This window comes from Oncorhynchus clarkii, chromosome 8 (assembly GCF_045791955.1).
Source record: "Oncorhynchus clarkii lewisi isolate Uvic-CL-2024 chromosome 8, UVic_Ocla_1.0, whole genome shotgun sequence".
Lineage (NCBI taxonomy): Eukaryota > Metazoa > Chordata > Actinopteri > Salmoniformes > Salmonidae > Oncorhynchus > Oncorhynchus clarkii.
In genome coordinates, this window is record NC_092154.1 from 2,706,569 (window position 1) to 2,727,959 (window position 21,391).

A 21,391-nucleotide genomic window follows, 5' to 3' on the forward strand; every position below is an offset into this window, starting at 1 on the left:
CTTGATTGATTCATTAAAAACGATTTCCGTTTCATTGGATTGATTCATGGTGCAGAAGACACATTTTATCTTTAAAAATGACCAGTAGATGGCAGTATTACACCCTCAGCAGGTCAGTGCAGTGTTGATCTGATATGAGAAGCTGCCACCATTATCTATAGAAGACTAATTATCTATAGAGAAGCTGCCACGATCAGCAGATCAGGGAAGTGTTGACCTGATCTGTCTTCACCTCTTCATCTTCCTCCTCTCTCAGCCAACTACTTCTTCTTTGTTTATACTTTAGACCCTGTCTTCTATAGATAATTAGACCCTGTCTTCTATAGATAATTAGACCCCCGTCTACTATAGATAATTAGACCCCCGCCTACTATAGATAATTAGACCCCCGTCTACTATAGATAATTAGACCCTGTCTTCTATAGATAATTAGACCCCCGTCTACTATAGATAATTAGACCCTGTCTTTTATAGATAATTAGATCCTGTCTTCTATAGATAATTAGACCCTGTCTTCTATAGATAATTAGACCCTGTCTTCTATAGATAATTAGACCCTGTCTTCTATAGATAATTAGACCCTGTCTTCTATAGATAATTAGATCCTGTCTTCTATAGATAATTAGACCGCCGTCTTCTATAGATAATTAGACCATCTATACTTTCTCATTTCAGCTTTAAGGTCTTTAGAGAAACCAGCCTCTGGGTTTTTTCTGATTTACAATAATAATATAATATAAAGTATATGTATAAAATAGTATAATATAAAGTATATGTATAAAATAGTATAATATAAAGTATATGTATAAAATAATATAATATAAAGTATATGTATAAAATAATAGTATAATATAAAGTATATGTATAAAATAATAGTATAATATAAAGTATATGTATAAAATAATATAATATAAAGTATATGTATAAAATAATAGTGTAATGTAAAATATATGTATAAAATAATGTATAATATAAAGTATATGTATAAAATAATATAATATAAAGTATATGTATAAAATAATAGTATAATATAAAGTATATGTATAAAATAATAGTATAATATAAAGTATATGTATAAAATAATAGTATAATATAAAGTATATGTATAAAATAATGTATAAAATAATAGTATAATATAAAGTATATGTATAAAATAATGTATAAAATAATAGTATAATATAAAGTATATGTATAAAATAATAGTATAATATAAAGTATATGTATAAAATAATGTATAAAATAAAGTATATGTATAAAATAATAGTATAATATAAAGTATATGTATAAAATAATATAATATAAAGTATATGTATAAAATAATAGTATAATATAAAGTATATGTATAAAATAATAGTATAATATAAAGTATATGTATAAAATAATAGTATAATATAAAGTATATGTATATAATAATAATATAATATAAAGTATATGTATAAAATAATGTATAAAATAAAGTATATGTATAAAATAATAGTATAATATAAAGTATATGTATAAAATAATATAATATAAAGTATATGTATAAAATAATAGTGTAATGTAAAGTATATGTATAAAATAATAGTATAATATAAAGTATATGTATAAAATAATAGTATAATATAAAGTATATGTATAAAATAATGTATAAAATAATAGTGTAATGTAAAGTATATGTATAAAATAATAGTGTAATGTAAAATATATGTATATTATATTTTATAGATCTAAATACATGGTTCAATTTTGTGTGTCATCACAGCCTGGAACAGTCAATAAATCTCTAATTACTACTACCCTCACAATTAACACTTCGGTGTGTGTTTCCGCTACTCAGTGGGTTAAAGTGTAATCTCCCCACACAGAGCCAGAGGCAGAGACACTGTCATTCCCACTAATGATTATATTCTAAATCACAGAGAAATTAGTTTGGAGCTTTTTGCATATTTTCATTATTGAGTCCAGAACCGTTTCTGAATGTGAATTAGAAATTAATTGAGTGAAGGGATTGGATTGTCTATGGTAACCCAATAGTTTTTATACACATATTTGTGAGCTTATGGACACTCACACATGCACACAGTCTTGTACAGCTGAACTTGTATGGACACACAATTCAGTGCCATTCAAAATCCTATTTTCCTTAACCCCTAACCAGTACTCTTACCCTTACACTAACCCTAACCTTACACCAAAAAACCTAGCTCCTAACTCTAAAACTAACCCTCAACCACCTAGAAATAGCATTTGACCTCGTGGGGACGAACAAAATGTCTGTTCAGAAAACCTTACTCTCTGTACACCATCCCACCTCTCCTATAACAGTACAGTATCCCACCTCTCCTATAACAGTACACCATCCCACCTCTCCTATAACAGTACATCATCCCACCTCTCCTATAACAGTACACCATCCCACCTCTCCTATAATAGTACATCATCCCACCTCTCCTATAACAGTACACCATCCCACCTCTCCTATAATAGTACATCATCCCACCTCTCCTATAACAGTACCATCCCACCTCTCCTATAACAGTAAACCATCCACCTCTCCTATAACAGTACATCATCCCACCTCTCCTATAACAGTACACCATCCCACCTCTCCTATAACAGTAATGCTCATTCAGCCGACAGAAACTTTAAAGCGGTTCCCTCCATTAAGCAGCGAGTCGGAGTTAGATGCCTTCTCTGGTCTTTCCTCCACCCGTTACGGGGTCTGAGTGGAGTCAGATGCCTTCTCTGGTCTTTCCTCCACCCGTTACGGGGTCTGAGACGCCGAGGCCTCCCAGCATTATCTCTGACAAATTGAAAACCCTTGTCATTGGCGACTCCATTACCCGCAGTCTTAGACTTCAAAAGAATCATCCAGCGATCATAAACTATTTACTAGGGGGCAGGGCTACCGACGTAAAGGCTAATCTGAAGAGGGTGCTGGCTAAGGCTAAAACTGCCGAGAGTAGAGAGTATAGGGATATTGTTATCCACGTCGGCGCCAACGATGTTAGGATGAAACAGTCAGAGGTCACCAAGCACAACATATCTTCATTGTGAAAATCAGCTAAAAAGATGTGTTGGCATCGAGTCATTGTCTCTGGAGCCCTCCCAGTTAGGGGTAGTGATGAGCTCTACAGCAGAGTCTCACAACTCAATCACTGGTTGAAAACGGTTTTCTGCCCCTCCCAAAAGATAGAATTTGTAGATAATTGGCCCCCTTTCTGGGACTCACTCACAAACAGGACCAAGCTTGACCTGCTGAGGAGTGACGGACTCCATCCTAGCTGGAGGGGTGCTCTCGTCTTATCTATGAACATAGACAGGGCTCTAACTCCTCTAGCTCCACAATGAGATAGGGCGCAGGCCAGGCAGCAGGCTGTTAGCCAGCCTGCCAGCTTAGTGGAGTCTGCCACTAGCACAGTCAGTGTAGTCAGCTCAGCTATCACCATTGAGACCGTGTCTGTGCCTCGACCTAGGTTGGGCAAAACTAAACATGGTGGAGTTCTCCTTAGCAATCTCACTGGAATAAAGACCTCCATTCCTGTCTTTATTGAAAGAGATCATGATACCTCACATCTCAAAATAGGGCTATAATGTTAGATCCCTTACTTCAAAGGCAATTATAGTCAATGAACAAATCACTGATCATAATCTTGATGTGATTGGCCTGACTGAAACATGGCTTAAGCCTGATGAATTTACTGTGTTAAATGAGGCCTCACCTCCTGGCTACACTAGTGACCATATCCCCCGTGCATCCCGCAAAGGTGGAGATGTTGATAACATTTCTGACAGCAATTTTCAATTTACCAACAAACAAAAAAATGACTGCGTTTGTCTTTTGAGTTTCTAGTAATTTAATATCTACTGTTTACAGGCCTCCTGGGCCATATACAGCGTCCCTCACAGAGTTCCCTGAATTCCTATCGAACCTTGTAGTCATAGCAGATCATCATCCATCATCGACTCAGTGGGTTTTGTCCAACATGTCTTCGGACCTACTCACTGACACAGTCATACTCCGGACCTAGTTTTGTGGAATAAATGTTGTGGATCTTAATATTTTTCCTCATAATCCTGGACTACCATAATGTTATTACCCAACAAATAATCTGCTCAACCAAGGATCATCAAAAGCCATGTTATAAATTCTCAGACAAACCAAAGATTCCTAGATGCACTTCCAGACTCCCACCACGGATGTCGGAGTACAAAACACACATATATATATATATATTTTTTTAAATCACTTCAGCAGTGATAAATGTATGAATTTCTTTGATGAAAAGATCATGATCATTAGAAAGCAAATTACGGACTCCTCTTTAAATCTGTGTATTTCTTCAAAGCTCAGTTGTTCTGAGTCTGCACAACTCTGCCAGGATCTAGGATGAATGGAGAAGTGCAGGTTTTTTAAAGTGCAGGTTTTTTGCTTGGCACTCTGTGACCCCTTGAACACATCTGGTGGAGAGGTCAGGAAAATTCAGTCTCCAAATACTGAGAGGCACGTGCTAAATCACTGCATAGTGAGAGATATGTATACATGCTATGTCATAATACCGCAACCGAATAGGATATGTTGGAAAGGTCAAAGGTTGAAGAAAACCAAAAGGTGCTACGCAGAACATTTGCGCCTCTTCCCCAGAAATCGATTTAAGCCATTTTGGACTGTGTGAATGAGGACATATTTTCCGGGTATATCTAGAAAATATTATCAAAATGTTGTCATGGATTAATTACATAACAACCAAAGCTTCAATTAAAAGGTGATGATGAAAGCCATGATGTTTTTTAACCAGTGGCTTATTGGTGATTGTTTTACCCAAAATATATACACACCATACACACACTTATACCCCTTGACTTTGTCAACATTTTGTTACATTACTGTCTTATTCTTACTATCTATCTCCCGATAGATTGGAATCGAACCAGCATCACTACAGACCCTGGCTCGTGACTAGGAGTCCCATAAGGCGGTGGCCCAGCATCGTCCGGGTTAGGGCTTTGCCGGGGTAGGCCATCATTTTAAATAAGAATTTGTTCTTAACTTGCCTAGTTAAATAAAAGGTTAAATATGAAAAAGAAAATAGTTAAAAAAAATCCTCATCTACACACAACACCTGATAACGACAAAGCCAACACAGGTTATTTATTTTTGCTAATTTATTACAAATAAAAAAATAGAAATATCACATTTACATAAGTATTCAGACACTTTACTCAGATGAAGCACCTTTGGCAGCAATTACAGCCTTGAGTCTTCTTCGGTATTTAATTATTATTTTTTAAATCTTAACTAGGCACGTCCATGCCACCCTGTTGTGGGGCGTCCAGTCCAAGTCTCTCCAGACACTCATCGACTCAGGGAACGATATGTGTCTTTTAGACGTTACCCTGGCGTCTGAGCTCGGCATCCCCACTCAACCCCTCTCCATTCCCATGGATGTTAGAGCTCTGGACGGGCGCTCCGTAGGCCGGGTCACCCACCATACCACTCCCATCAACCTACGAGTGTCAAGGAACCTAATTGAGTCTTCGCAGGTTCCTGTGGTATTGGGATTCTCTTGGCTCCAGTGACACAATCCCTCGATTGGCACGAGTAGATCAGTCATCTGGGGCTGGAGCCCGTTCTGCCACGCCCATTGCCTGAAATTAGATCTGCCTGCCCCGGGACGTCTTTTGGGGGCTTGGAAATTGCCCCAAACCTCCCCGCCATTCCCGCGGAGTACCAGGACCTCCGGGAGGGTTTCAGTAAGGGAGAGGTTCAGTAAGGGAGGGGTTCAGTAAGGCCCGAGCCACTTCGCTTCCACAACACCGACCGGTACCCAAGGAGGTTAAGCCAGATGCGCTGGCAGGCCGCGGCTACACCCCTGGAAGCCGAGACCTTTCCTCCCTACTCCAAAATTAATAACCCCTCTGCTGTTCGTCCTCTGCTGCCACGTACCCTCCGTATACTTCCTACTTTTCATGTGTCTAGATATAAACCCATGTCTCACAGCCCTTTGTCTTCTGTTTCCAGGCCCACCCCTCTCCAACATCTCATTGACGGCCAACCGGCGTACAGGGTGAGATGTCTCCTGAAGTTTCGACCTTGTGGCAGGGGATTCCAGTACCTGGTTGACTGGGAGGGTTATGACATGGAGGAGAGGTGCTGGTTCTCCGCCAGGGACATCCTGGACCCAGGCCTCATCTCTGAATTCCAATGCCGACACCCCGCTCAACCAGGTAGGATGACCTGTGGCGTCCCTAGGGGGGGTACTGTCACACCCTGATCTGTTTCACCTGTCCTTGTGCTCATCTCCACCCCCTCCAGGTGTCACCCCTAGGGGAGAGGGGGGGTACTGTCACACCCTGATCTGTTTCACCTGTCCTGTGCTTGTCTCCACCCCCCTCCAGGTGTTTCCTATTGTAGTGTAAATTTCCTGTATTTACCAAATCATGAGAACAAACCACCACACAAGTCAGAGTTATCATAAATACCATCTTTAATTATTATGAGCTCCATCACAATCCTGTGACTCTCAGATCAATTCAGTGTCTATAAATGAATTCTCTGAGAGTCCCTTACACATTGCAACTGAGATCTTTTATAGCAAAGACACACATAGCCAGACAGCATTGGCTATAAATTATCGTTCAGCTTTGTCTCCTAAACTATGTTCTTATCTCGCTCTTGGTACCACTCAGGACCATAAACAAAACCTCATCCACAAGCATATCAAATACACCCCTCCTGGACAAGATCACAGAGACACAGTGACTGGCACACAGACATTGTAGAGCCAAGAGATAATTGGTTCCCCCTCAATCATCCCTTCACATAGTTTAAAAGATATGTTTACAAGACAAGCTTGACCTCTCCCCTCTCTGCGGCCCAAGTAACTGAACCCAGGACAGAGAAAGGATAACTGCAAATGGCCACCACTATAGTACAACAAGATACTTTCTAAATGAGAAGTAACTCACAAGCATATAATGAAAATAAAACATCTTATCTATGTTACCCAACTATTCTGATTCATCCCCAACACCATCTTCCCCACTTATCCCCTGGGTTTTTATACCTGTGTTTGTCTATCTGGGCCAGTTTGTCTTGTTTGTTAAAGTCAACCAGCAGTTTGTCTGTCTGGGCCAGTTTGTCTGTTTGTTAAAGTCAACCAGCAGTTTCTCAGCTCCTGCTTTTCCATCCTGGTATTGACCCTCTGCCTGTCCTGTCTGAGCCCTCCTGGTTTTGACCCTCTGCCTGTCCTGACTGAGCCCTCCTGGTATTGACCCTCTGCCTGTCCTGACTGAGCCCTCCTGGTTTTGACCCTCTGCCTGTCCTGACTGAGCCCTCCTGGTTTTGACCCTCTGCCTGTCCTGACTGAGCCCTCCTGGTATTGACCCTCTGCCTGTCCTGACTGAGCCCTCCTGGTATTGACCCTCTGCCTGTCCTGACTGAGCCCTCCTGGTATTGACCCTCTGCCTGTCCTGTCTGAGCCCTCCTGGTATTGACCCTCTATCTGTCCTGACTGAGCCCTCCTGGTTTTGACCCTCTGCCTGTCCTGACTGAGCCCTCCTGGTTTTGACCCTCTGCCTGTCCTGACTGAGCCCTCCTGGTTTTGACCCTCTGCCTGTCCTGTCTGAGCCCTCCTGGTTTTGACCCTCTGCCTGTCCTGACTGAGCCCTCCTGGTATTGACCCTCTGCCTGTCCTGACTGAGCCCTCCTGGTATTGACCCTCTGCCTGTCCTGACTGAGCCCTCCTGGTATTGACCCTCTGCCTGTCCTGACTGAGCCCTCCTGGTTTTGACCCTCTGCCTGTCCTGACTGAGCCCTCCTGGTTTTGACCCTCTGCCTGTCCTGACTGAGCCCTCCTGGTATTGACCCTCTGCCTGTCCTGACTGAGCCCTCCTGGTATTGACCCTCTGCCTGTCCTGACTGAGCCCTCCTGGTATTGACCCTCTGCCTGTCCTGACTGAGCCCTCCTGGTATTGACCCTCTGCCTGTCCTGACTGAGCCCTCCTGGTATTGACCCTCTGCCTGTCCTGACTGAGCCCTCCTGGTATTGACCCTCTGCCTGTCCTGACTGAGCCCTCCTGGTATTGACCCTCTGCCTGTCCTGACTGAGCCCTCCTGGTATTGACCCTCTGCCTGTCCTGACTGAGCCCTCCTGGTATTGACCCTCTGCCTGTCCTGACTGAGCCCTCCTGGTTTTGACCCTCTGCCTGTCCTGACTGAGCCCTCCTGGTATTGACCCTCTGCCTGTCCTGACTGAGCCCTCCTGGTATTGACCCTCTGCCTGTCCTGACTGAGCCCTCCTGGTATTGACCCTCTGCCTGTCCTGACTGAGCCCTCCTGGTTTTGACCCTCTGCCTGTCCTGACTGAGCCCTCCTGGTATTGACCCTCTGCCTGTCCTGACTGAGCCCTCCTGGTATTGACCCTCTGCCTGTCCTGACTGAGCCCTCCTGGTATTGACCCTCTGCCTGTCCTGACTGAGCCCTCCTGGTATTGACCCTCTGCCTGTCCTGACTGAGCCCTCCTGGTTTTGACCCTCTGCCTGTCCTGACTGAGCCCTCCTGGTATTGACCCTCTGCCTGTCCTGACTGAGCCCTCCTGGTATTGACCCTCTGCCTGTCCTGACTGAGCCCTCCTGGTATTGACCCTCTGCCTGTCCTGACTGAGCCCTCCTGGTATTGACCCTCTGCCTGTCCTGACTGAGCCCTCCTGGTATTGACCCTCTGCCTGTCCTGACTGAGCCCTCCTGGTATTGACCCTCTGCCTGTCCTGACTGAGCCCTCCTGGTATTGACCCTCTGCCTGTCCTGACTGAGCCCTCCTGGTTTTGACCCTCTGCCTGTCCTGACTGAGCCCTCCTGGTATTGACCCTCTGCCTGTCCTGACTGAGCCCTCCTGGTTTTGACCCTCTGCCTGTCCTGACTGAGCCCTCCTGGTTTTGACCCTCTGCCTGTCCTGACTGAGCCCTCCTGGTATTGACCCTCTGCCTGTCCTGACTGAGCCCTCCTGGTTTTGACCCTCTGCCTGTCCTGACTGAGCCCTCCTGGTATTGACCCTCTGCCTGTCCTGACTGAGCCCTCCTGGTTTTGACCCTCTGCCTGTCCTGACTGAGCCCTCCTGGTATTGACCCTCTGCCTGTCCTGACTGAGCCCTCCTGGTATTGACCCTCTGCTTGTCCTGACTGAGCCCTCCTGGTATTGACCCTCTGCCTGTCCTGACTGAGCCCTCCTGGTATTGACCCTCTGCCTGTCCTGACTGAGCCCTCCTGGTATTGACCCTCTGCCTGTCCTGACTGAGCCCTCCTGGTATTGACCCTCTGCCTGTCCTGACTGAGCCCTCCTGGTATTGACCCTCTGCCTGTCCTGTCTGAGCCCTCCTGGTATTGACCCTCTGCCTGTCCTGACTGAGCCCTCCTGGTATTGACCCTCTGCCTGTCCTGTCTGAGCCCTCCTGGTTTTGACCCTCTGCCTGTCCTGACTGAGCCCTCCTGGTATTGACCCTCTGCCTGTCCTGACTGAGCCCTCCTGGTATTGACCCTCTGCCTGTCCTGACCTTTGCCTCTACTCTGGAGCATTGACCTGTCGTTTGCCTGCCTCTGTTGTTGCAATAAACATTGTTACTTCATCACAGTCTGCACTTGGGTCTTATCTGAAACCTAATAAATAGTGGAGGCCACTGTGTTCTTGGGGACCTTCAATGCTGCAGAAATGTTTTGATACCCTTCCCCAGATGTGTGCCTTAACAAAATGGCTTGGTTTTTGCTCTGACATTCACTGTCAACTGTGGAACCTTATATAGACAGGTGTGTGTGTCTTTCCAAATCATGTCCAATCAATTGAATTACCAGGTGGACTCCAATCAAGTTGTAGAAACATCTCAAGGATGATCAATGGAAACAGGATGCACCTGAGCTCAATTTCGAGTCTCACAAGAAAGGGTCTGAATGTTTATGTAAATAAGGTATTTCAGTTTATTTTTACATACATTTGCAAAAACAAATCTAAAAACCAGTTTTCACTTTGTCATTATGGAGTATTTTGTGTAGATTGATGAGGGAAAAAATATAATTTAAACCATTTTAGAAATAAGGCTGTAAGGTAACAAATTGTCGAAAAAGGGAAGCGGTCTGAATACCTTCCGAATACGATGTTTTCTCAACAACAGGTTAGGGTCAACAATATCAAAGACTGAAATCTAACAGTACAGCTCCCACAATCTTCTTATTATCAATTTCTGTCAACCAATCATCAGTCATTTGTGTCAGTGCAGTACATGTTGAGTGCCCTTCTCTATAAGCATGCTGAGAGTCTGTTATTAATTTGTTTACAGAGAAATAGCATTGTATTTGGTCAAACACATTTTTTCCCAACAGTTACCTAAGAGCTGGCAGCTGATAGGTCTGCTGTTAGAACCAGTAAAGTCCACTTCACCACTCTTGGGTAGCGGAATGACTTTGGCTTCCCACCAGGCCTGAGGACAAAGACTTTCCTCTAGGCTCAGATTAAAGATATGACAGATAGGAGTGGCTATAGAGTCAGCTACCATCCTCAGTAGCTTTCCATCTAAGTTGTCAATGCCAGGAGGTTTGTCATTATTGATCGTTAACAATCATTTTCCCACCTCTCCCACACTAACTTTACAAAATGAAAACTTGCAATGCTGTTCTTTCATTATTTGTTTTTTTGTACATTAGTACGATAGCTCACTGTTTGTTGTTGGCATTTCCTGCCTAAGTTTGCCCACTTTGCCTATGAAGTAGTAATTAAAATAATTGTCAACATTAAATGGTTTTTTGATGAGTAAGCCATCTGATTGGATGAAAGATGGAGTTGAATTTGTCTTTCTGCCCATAATTTCATTTAAAGTGTTTTCCATCATTCTTTATATGTTTGATCTTGGCTTCATAATACAGTTTCTTGTTCTTCTTGTTGAGTTTAGTCACATCATTTCTCAATTTGCAGTAAGTCAGTCAGATGTACAGCCAGACTTATCAGCCACTCCTTTTGCTCCATCTCTTTCAACCATACAGTTTTTCAATTCCTCATCGATCCATGGAGCCTTAACATTTCTAACAGTCAATTTCTTAACAGGTGAATGTTTATCAATAATTGGAAGAAGCAATTTCATAAATTCATCAAGTGCAACGTCTGGATGCTTCTTATTAATCACATCAGACCCAAAAATATGTTTTATCATCATCCACATAAGAGTCACAGCTAAATATTTTATACACTATTTTAGGCCCAGCTATTTAACTGCCATAGGGTGTCATTAACTAAGGTAGGCTATTATTTAACTACCATAGAGTGTCATTAACTAAGGTAGGCAATTATTTAACTTCCATAGAGTGTCATTAACTAAGGTAGGCTATTATTTAACTACCATAGAGGTTCATTAACTAGGTCCTCAGAGCTCAAGACACCATCCCAATCGATTATTTTTAAGTCATTTTCAAAATGGACCAAGTCTCTTTTTGGTAAACAACTATCAAATAGGGGAGAGGGATATGTAAACTCAGCAAAAAAAGAAATGTCCTCTCACTGTCAACTGCGTTTATTTTCAGCAAACTTAACATGTGTAAATATTTGTATGAACATAACAAGATTCAACAACTGAGCCATAAACTGAACACATTCCACAGACATGTGACTAACAGAAATTGAATAATGTTTCCCTGAACAAAGGGGGGTCAAAATCAAAGTAACAGTCAGTATCTGGTGTGGCCACCAGCTGCATGAAGTACTGCAGTGCATCTCCTCCTCATGGACTGCACCAGATTTGCCAGTTTTTGCTGTGAGATGTTACCACACTCTTCCCACAAGGCACCTGCAAGTTCCTGGACATTTCTGGGGGGAATGGCCCTAGCCCTCACCCTCCGATCCAACAGGTCCCAGTCGTGCTCAATGGGATTGAGATCTGGGCTCTTCGCTGGCCATGGCAGAACACTGACATTCCTGTCTCGCAGGAAATCACACACAGAACGAGCAGTATGGCTGGTGGCATTGTCATGCTGGAGTGTCATGTCAGGATGAGCCTGCAGGAAGGGTACCACATGAGGGAGGAGGATGTCTTCCCTGTAACACACAGCATTGAGATTGCCTGCAGTGACAACAAGCTCAGTCCGATGATGCTGTGACACACCGCCCCAGACCATGACGGACCCTCCATCTCAAAATCGATCCCGCTCCAGAGTACAGGCCTCGGTGTAACGCTCATTCCTTTGACGATAAACGCATATCCGACCATCACCCCTGGTGAGACAAAACCGCAACTTCTCAGTGAAGACCACTTTTTGCAAGTCCTGTCTGGTCCAGTGACAGTGGGTTTGTGCCCATAAGCGACGTTGTTGCCGGTGATGTCTGGTGAGGACCTGCCTTACAACAGGCCTACAACAAGCCCCCAGTCCAGCCTCTCTCAGCCTATTGTGGACAGTCTGAGCACTGATGGAGGGACTGTACGTTCCTGGTGTATCTCGTGCAGTTGTTGTGGCCATCCTGTACCTGTCCCGCAGGTGTGATGTTCGGATGTACCGATCCTGTGCAGGTGTTGTTACATGTGGTCTACTACTGCGAGGACGATCAGCTGTCTGTCCCGTCTCTCTGTAGTGCTGTCTTAGGCGTCTCACAGTACAGACATGGCAATGTATTGCCCTGGCCACATCTGCAGTCCTAATGCCTCCTTGCAGCATGCCTAAGGCACGTTCACGCAGATGAGCAGGGACCTTGGGCATCTTTCTTTTGGTGTTTTTCAGAGTCAGTAGAAAGGCCTCTTTAGTGTCCTAAGTTTTCATAACTGTGACCTTAATTGCCTACCGTCTGTAAGCTGTTAGTGTCTTAACGACCGTTCCACAGGTGCATGTTCATTAATTGTTTATGGTTCATTGAACAAGCATGGGAAACAGTGTTTAAACCCTTTACAATGAAGATCTGTGAAGTTATTTGGATTTTTACGAATTATCTTTGAAAGACAGGGTCCTGAAAAAGGGACGTTTATTTTAGTTTACATACAGTATGTACGTTCACTGTGGGGACGACATCATCGATGCACTTATTAATGAAAATTATGTGGTAAAGTCCTCAATGGTTTCGGTTGAATCACGGAAAATATTCCAGTTTGTGGTAAACTATCCTGTAGCTTAGCATCCGCTTCATTTTGGTAATCTGACCACTTCTGTATTGAATGTGTCACTGGTACTTCCTGTTTGAGTTTTTGCTTGTAGGCAGGAATCAGGAGGATAGAATTAATGTCAGATTTGCCAAATGGAGGGCGAGGGAGAGCTTTTTATGCATCTCTGTGTGTGGAGTAAAGGTGGTCTAGAGTTGTCTTCCCTCTAGTTGCACACGTGCTGCTACAAATGAGTTCAAACAGATTTCAGTTTTCCTGCATTAAAATCCCAGGCCACTGACCCTGACCCTGGAACTGATCCTGGAACTGACCCTGGGACTGACGCTGGAACTGACCCTGGAACTGACCCTGACCCTGGAACTGACCCTGGAACTGACCCTGGGACTGACCCTGGAACTGACCCTGGAACTGACCCTGGAACTGACCCTGGAACCTGGAACTGACCCTGGAACTGACCCTGGGACTGACCCTGGAACTGACCCTGGGACTGACGCTGGAACTGACCCTGGAACTGACCCTGACCCTGGAACTGACCCTGGAACTGACCCTGGGACTGACCCTGGAACTGACCCTGGAACTGACCCTGGGACTGACGCTGGAACTGACCCTGGAACTGACCCTGGAACCTGGAACTGACCCTGGAACTGACCCTGGAACTGACCCTGACCCTGGAACTGACCCTGGAACTGACCCTGGGACTGACCCTGGAACTGACCCTGGAACTGACCCTGGAACTGACCCTGGAACCTGGAACTGACCCTGGAACTGACCCTGGAACTGACCCTGGAACTGACCCTGACCCTGACCCTGGAACTGACCCTGGAACTGACCCTGGGACTGACCCTGGAACTGACCCTGGAACTGACCCTGGAACTGACCCTGGAACTGACCCTGACCCTGGAACTGACCCTGACCCTGGAACTGACCCCGACCCTGGAACTGACCCTGACGCTGGAACTGACCCTGACCCTGACCCTGGAACTGACCCTGGAACTGATCCTGGAACTGACCCTGGAACTGACCCTGGAACTGACCCTGACCCTGGAACTGACCCTGACCCTGGAACTGACCCCGACCCTGGAACTGACCCTGACGCTGGAACTGACCCTGACCCTGGAACTGACCCTGACCCTGGAACTGACCCTGACCCTTGAACTGAGCCTGGCACTGGAACTGACCCTGGAACTGACCCGGCACTGATCCTGGAACTGACCCTCTGAACTGACCCAGGAACTGACCCTGACCCTGGAACTGACCCTGGAACTGACCCTGGAACTGACCCTGACCCTGGCACTGGAACTGACCCTGGAACTGACCCTGGGACTGACCCTGGAACTGACCCTGGGACTGACCCTGGAACTGACCCTGGAACTGACCCTGGGACTGACCCTGGAACTGACCCTGGGACTGACCCTGGAACTGACCCTGGAACTGACCCTGGAACTGACCCTGGAACTGACCCTGGCACTGATCCTGGCACTGGAACTGACCCTGGAACTGACCCTGGCACTGATCCTGGCACTGGAACTGACCCTGGAACTGACCCTGGGACTGATCCTGGCACTGGAACTGACCCTGGAACTGACCCTGGGACTGACCCTGGAACTGATCCTGGCACTGGAACTGACCCTGGAACTGACCCTGGAACTGACCCTGGAACTGACCCTGGCACTGATCCTGGCACTGGAACTGACCCTGGCACTGACCCTGGAACTGACCCTGGCACTGGAACTGACCCTGGAACTGACCCTAGAACAGACCCTGACCCTGGAACTGACCCTGCTTACTTAATCGTGTTTTTGTTCTACTTTACTTTATAGTACTACGGATATTGATTACTGCATTGTTGGGAAAGAGCATGCAAGAAAGGTATTTCACTATAAAATGTGAAACTTAAAAGGGAATGTGTTCTCAGTCAACTTACCTGGTAAAATAAGGGTTAAATTACATTATAGTCATTTAGTAGACACTTATGTACACACACCTCTCTGTCTGTCTAGTATTATAGTATTCCTCCTCCCTACAACACTTCACCCCATAAGTTAATATTGCCAAAGCAAGTAAAGTAGATAATATACAAAAGTGAAATGAACAATATAAATGAACAGTAAACATTACACTCACAGACGTTCCAAAAGCATAAAGAGATTACAAATGTCATATTATGTATATATACAGTCTCTCTCTGTCTAGTATTCCTCCTCACCCTCCCTCCGCCAGGCCCTTACAACCGGATGTTCTGGTTTTCAGGGGGTATGGAACCTGTCCTGCGCTCCAGTTTGGACGTTAACGAAGTGACACTCCATGTTAACTCCTCCTCCACATTCTCTGGATTGGTTGAACAGTGCAGAAGAGCACCTCCCACGACAGTGGTTCCTCATCTTGTCAAGAGCAGTATGTAGGATCTAGTTTCAGACGTTGTTTTCTACGCATGCTACAGTAGGTTAGGCCACAGTAACAAACCCCACCACTCGCTGCTCCTCGCCCACGCTATTGGAGGATGGCTTGATTGACGTGGAGATAAGGCTTTCTGATTAGCCAAGGCAGAATGAGAAAGTGACATTGGACCAATGGGCTGCGCCGAGGGCGGGTATTGCTAGTGAAGGCGGAGCTCTCCGAGTTAGACCTATTTAAAGACGAGAGGAGCCGAAAACACACGTTACGCACACAGGGCTGCGGGAGGATTGGGGGATAGAAGGCAAGTGTAAAAGAGAGAGAGACAGACAGAGGGAGACAGAGAAAGCCCACGGATGGAACGACAGGATATATAACCGTTTGTCCGGGTCTTGTGCAGGTAACCACTTCTATTAATCCGTCCTCCACACTCAGCGTGTTAAAGGTTCAATCATGCGTTATTATCCCACGGTGCGTCTGTCTGGCGGGGCATAGACACGTCTGAAGCTTTTTGTCAGGGTGCACTCTTTTCTTTCTACAAGAGGGCAGAAGTGCACCTGGCTCTCTCTCTCTTTTCCCTTTTTAACTGTGGCTTTTCTGGCCTGCTCTCTCTCTCTCTCTCCAGCCCAGCTGTTTTCTCAACCTTTTGTCGTTCAGTAAACCAGAGTAGATGCCTGGTTAAAGGCAAGTGACAGGATGAGCGCGACAGACCACAGTGTTCTCGTCTTTCAAAAGGAACGCGGTTCAGTAACTGGAGAGTTGATCATTGACCCCACTACGTGACTGGACTGTTTTCTCTGGATGTGGAGTATTTGAGTCTAGCCGACCAGTGCAGTGTACTGGGCACTGCGCGCACTATTTTTGAATGCAAATGTAAACCTCTTAACTACGTCACTCTAGTGAAAGTATTTTTTATATTTCTCCAACTTGTGATTTAGTGTAGCCTATTTAGTGGAGATTCCTTTTTTGTTGTTTTGTTTCCCAACACTCACGTCTCTGTCCACCTCTCTCTTCCCCACTCGGTCTCCCGCCCATCCCCTCCTACCTCCCCAGGCACCTTATTCCATGCCTGTCCTCTGCTGGGGCTTTGTCATTGATGGGAAACCACCTGGACCGGATAACCCACCTCAGCTACAGCGAGCTGCCCACCGGAGATCCGTCTGGACTGGAGAAAGAGGAGCTTAGGGTTGGAGTAGCATACTTCTTCTCCGACGAAGAGGAGGAGGTGGATATTATTTTTGTACATATATATATATATATATATTTTTTTTACATTATGTTGCAATGTTGGGAGGGGAACCTGTAACTTTGTTAGTTGGACTGTGTGCATGTGTATCACTGCTGCTTTCGTTGTTCTCCTTTCCCCCAACCTGGGCTCCAACAAGGGATCATCTAAACACAACTGCCCCCTTTGAAGCATTCTTACCCATCGCTCCACAAAAGCTGTGGCCCTTGATGAGCAAGGGAAACCACTACTTCAAGGGCTCAGTGAGAGTCATGTCACAGATTGAAACGCTACTAGCGCGCACCGCTGACTAGCTAGCCATTTTACACCAGTTACACAGGTATCCTGTGCATATAACAACATTAAACTCTGATTTTGATACATCTTTTCTTCCAATAAATTATTCTGTAATTTTATATCGTCTTTATGCTTTAAGGTTTTTATTGACATAGTGTGAAATGCCTTTTTTTTAACCAACTTATTGCTTTATTTTTTTTTGTATTTACATTTTACATTAATATTTTACATTTGAGTAAATTAGCAGACCTTATTATCCAAGGCCTGGTTTCCCGGTATCGACGTAACCCAGGCTCACATGTTTTTAATGATGCATCATTCCTACAATGTCTGAAAATGTAACATTTCCAAAACACCAGGCAGAGACGACAGTCGCTAGGTGCATCGTTGAGATATGTGTCAGTACTGATAGGATTGAAAGAAAGGGAGCTCTTGGATCAGCTTTCTCCATTCAAATCTTAACCTTAAACGTTTAATTATTTCACAATAGTGACGACCGATCAGCTCCTCGAGAGGTATTACCACCTACGGCTGCAAATATTGAGGCGGCTGATTCTAATGCTTACCCTATAAGCATTAGAATGTGACTTGGCACTTTGTACATGTTAGGCTACACATCATTAAATGTATTGAGACAAATTATAGACAGAAGCCTACAAGTACAAAAAAATAGAACTCAATTGATTGAACATGAAATGTATTTTTAATATGCTACAACTAGGCCTATAGCCTAGCGTTTATATTTTAGTGTAGTAATCTCTCGGTTTTCATACGTGGCTCGTTTTTGTATCAATTGCAAAGACAACTTTGTACTAAAGTTATCGAAAGTCACATAAAACAGTTTTTTATTATTTTATTATTTGATTCTATGTTCAGCGGAGATCTTCTGTTTTATAAAGTGACGTGGGAGGGCAAAAAGTAATAAGAAAAAAACATCTAACACTTAGCTGTTCAACGAGTGGAAGGTACAGTTAAAACCGACGGTTTTGGGGGAAACAGCTCAGAGATTTAACAATGCTCCTATGAAGGGTCTAATGAGGAACTTAATTAGCCTCAAGATGCTTTTGGGAAAACTGAACCCTGAGCGACTTACATGAGCAATTAGGGTTAAGTACCTTGCTCATGGGCACAGACGTGTTTTTTCCCCTAGTCGGTTCAGGGATTTAAACCAGCGACCTTTCGGTTTCTGTCCCAACGCTCCTCACTGTTTGGCTACCTGCCACCCATTTCATATTTCATCGCACTGTTGAGAGGAAGTGCTCAAGTAAGCATTTCATTGTCCCATTTACATCACGCTGTACCCTGTATGACAAATAAACTTTTTGTTTTGCTTTTTAGGGTTTTAGGCTCGGTATCTTTTAAACACTTAGTGACCATCGCTGATGGACTTTACAAGATAAATGTCATGGATTGGAGTATTTTGATTTAGTTTTTTGATTTTCCAGGTGGATGATGGCGGAGGAGGCTACACCAAGGACCCCAGCCAGGAGGGCCCCGGGGCGGTCAGCGAGCTGGAGTACTCCGCATTCTGCTCACAGGAATGCATCTTCTCCAAGCTCCGCGAAAACCAGGACTTGAACGTGTACTCCGCCAAAACTTTGCTTTCCATGTGCAAGCCAGGGGACCTTGTGGAGCTAGTATCCACATCACAGGCACCTCACTGGGCTGTGTACGAGCTCAACGACCAGGTGATACACCTGCATGAGGGGGAGATACGGAAGGACAGCCTGACTGAGATAGGACGGGGCCGGCGTGGACGGATAGTGAACAGCCGCTATCGGTTCCGACCGCTGCCCTCCGACCTGGTGCTGCAGAATGCCTCCGGCCACCTGGGCCTACACAGCGGGGACATCTGCTGGACCAGCTCTGAGAACTTCGCCGCCTGGTGCCGTTTCGGTAAGCGGGAGTTCAAGGCGGGAGGCGAGGCACACTCGGCAGAGCAACAGTACTTTCTCAAAGTGCACCTCGGTGACGGGACTCGGAATGGACACGCGCACACGCTGGTGTTCCGTAGCCTGGAGGATATGATCCGGGAGAGGAGGAGGGTTGACGCCAGTGGGATTCTGAAGGAGCTGTCTTTAGGGGTCAGCGGCGGGAAGGAGTGATGATTGATATGATGGCCAATACTCTCTTCTTTCCTTTCAGAGAGAGAGCGAGCTGTTTGCAGGCTGGCTGCGTCTGTAACACTGGTGACACTGTAGGAGAGAGATTGTGATCATATTGCAGCAAAATAGAAAATAGCCCACAAGGACGAGACAGACAAACGTTCATGTAAACATTGACAACTGCTCTTGTTTGTTTGAGCGTGGTTTCTTTCTGCTCCGACATGTCACCCTGTACCTTTTTAACAGCGCACGACTCCACTCGCTTGGTTTTCTTTTCCTCCTCCCGCTGCGTTCTTTCTCTGCATAAGGGCACCTGCTGCTGGTGGTGGTGCTGCTGCTGGTGGTGCTGCTGCTGGTGGTGGTTCTGCTGCTGTTCTAGTGCTGCTGGTTCTAGTGCTGCTGGTTCTAGTGCTGCTGCTGCTGGTTCTAGTGCTGGTGCTGGTTCTAGTGCTGGTGCTGGTTCTAGTGCTGCTGATGGTTCTAGTGCTGCTGCTGGTTCTAGTTCTGCTGGTTTTTGCTGCAGCAGACTATTGCAAGAGAGAGAGAGAAAGAGAGACAGAAAGAGGGAGATATCTGTTGGATTTCCCCGGAGAGACTGCGTTCTATTTTTCTACTCCTTTACATTAATAACCTGAACGAACATTCAACCTTAAACCACCTATTCATGTTGTAGCCTACCAGAGAGACGGACCGATGGACAGGCAGACACCATTTTGTTCTGTTTTCTGCCCCCTGGTGTTTGTTTGGAAAGCTACGTTCATACATTGATTGGTTTGCATTTGAATCCCATATTTTTGTATTTGAGTTGGTGACTTCTTTCTCCCTGATTGGTGGATTTTTCTGTTCTAATAAACAGAGGTTGCAACATGAAACTCTTTTCTGGTCTGAGAGATACTGCTGTTACACACACACACACAACGAGACATTAAAATTGAGCCCGTAGCCTAATGTGTATTTGGTGACCCCGCCTCGTTCAGCCTGGGGGGCAGCCCTATCCTATCTCTACATTTGGAAATGCCCCCCCCCCCCCCCCCCGGTCGTAACGTAGCAACCAGCAGGGTCTACAGAACAGGAGACGTTTTTACAATGGGAACAGACTCCAGGAGTCCGTGACTTATTCATCTTGTTGCAATTGTGCGTCAGGAACGAGGTTTTGTGACCCCCCCACCCCCCAAAAAGGGAGAAGCATTCCGTGTGCCAACAATGCTATAACATAAGACGCCAAAGTTGAGTCACGAGTATGTTGTGTCCATGTTCTGGTTTATATTGTAAGTAGGTACTAAACATTGGTTACGGAAGAGGTCAGTTTCTCACTTTACGACAGTGCTTTGGGTATCTGGATAAAGGCTTTATGGCTCTAATCAGTTCACGACTGCTGCCTTAGGCATTAGGTCACATGCAGTTGGGAAAGATGCAACTATTGGGATGTGATGGGAGGGGTTAGAGACGAAAGTGTGTTATTTCTATTCCCTGTGATGTTGGTGAGAATATAAAACCTCTGGTTTACTGAGGGGTCAGAGGAGAGAGACGAGACGGGGAAGAGAGAGAGGAGGGACAGACACGGGGAGAGCGAGAGGCAGAGACGGGGAAGAGAGAGAGAGACGGGATAGAGAGACAGACTGGGAGAAAAGAGAGACGGAGTGGAGGGAGAGAGAAACGGGGAGGGAGAGAGAAGAGGATGGGAGGGAGAGAAGGGGGAGAGAGAGACGGGGAGAGAGAGGATAGGGGGAGAGAGAAAGACGGGGAGAGAGAAGAGGATGGGGAGGGAGAGAAGGGGGAGAGAGAAAGACGGGGAGAGAGAAGAGGATGGGGAGGGAGAGGATGGGGAGGGAGAGAAGGGGGAGAGAGAAAGACGGGGAGAGAGAAGAGGATGGGGAGGGAGAGAAGGGGGAGAGAAAAAGACGGGGAGAGAGAAGAGGATAGGGAGAGAAAGAAGGGGAGGGAGAAGAGGAAGACATGGTGAGAGAAGAGGATGGGTAGAGAGCGAGAGAGGTAGAGGAAAAAAGAGAGAGGGGGAGAGGAAAAGGGAGAGCAAGGGCAAAAGGCAGATGGTGAGAGATGGATAAAGGGAGAAGGATGGATGGATAGAGAGAGGATGGATGAATAGAGAGGATAGAGAGAGGATGGAAGGCGAGAGGATAGAGGATGGATAGAGAGAGGATAGAGGATGGATAGAGAGGATAGAGAGAGGATGGATAGCGAGAGGATAGAGGATGAATGGATAGAGGATGGATGGATAGAGAGAAAGAGGATAGAGGATGGATA

General features: G+C 45.5%; 1 protein-coding gene across 1 annotated transcript; it reads left to right on the forward strand.

The window, feature by feature from the left end:
• The first annotated feature begins 15,761 nt into the window (after positions 1 to 15,761).
• On the forward strand, positions 15,762 to 19,998 carry LOC139415461 (protein LRATD1-like). Its single transcript, XM_071163554.1, has 3 exons — positions 15,762 to 15,899; positions 16,553 to 16,724; positions 18,467 to 19,998. The coding sequence occupies exons 2-3, from the start codon at positions 16,596 to 16,598 to the stop codon at positions 19,124 to 19,126; spliced, it is 789 nt and encodes a 262-aa protein (XP_071019655.1). The 5' UTR covers positions 15,762 to 15,899; positions 16,553 to 16,595; the 3' UTR covers positions 19,127 to 19,998.
• The last annotated feature ends 1,393 nt before the right edge of the window (positions 19,999 to 21,391 follow it).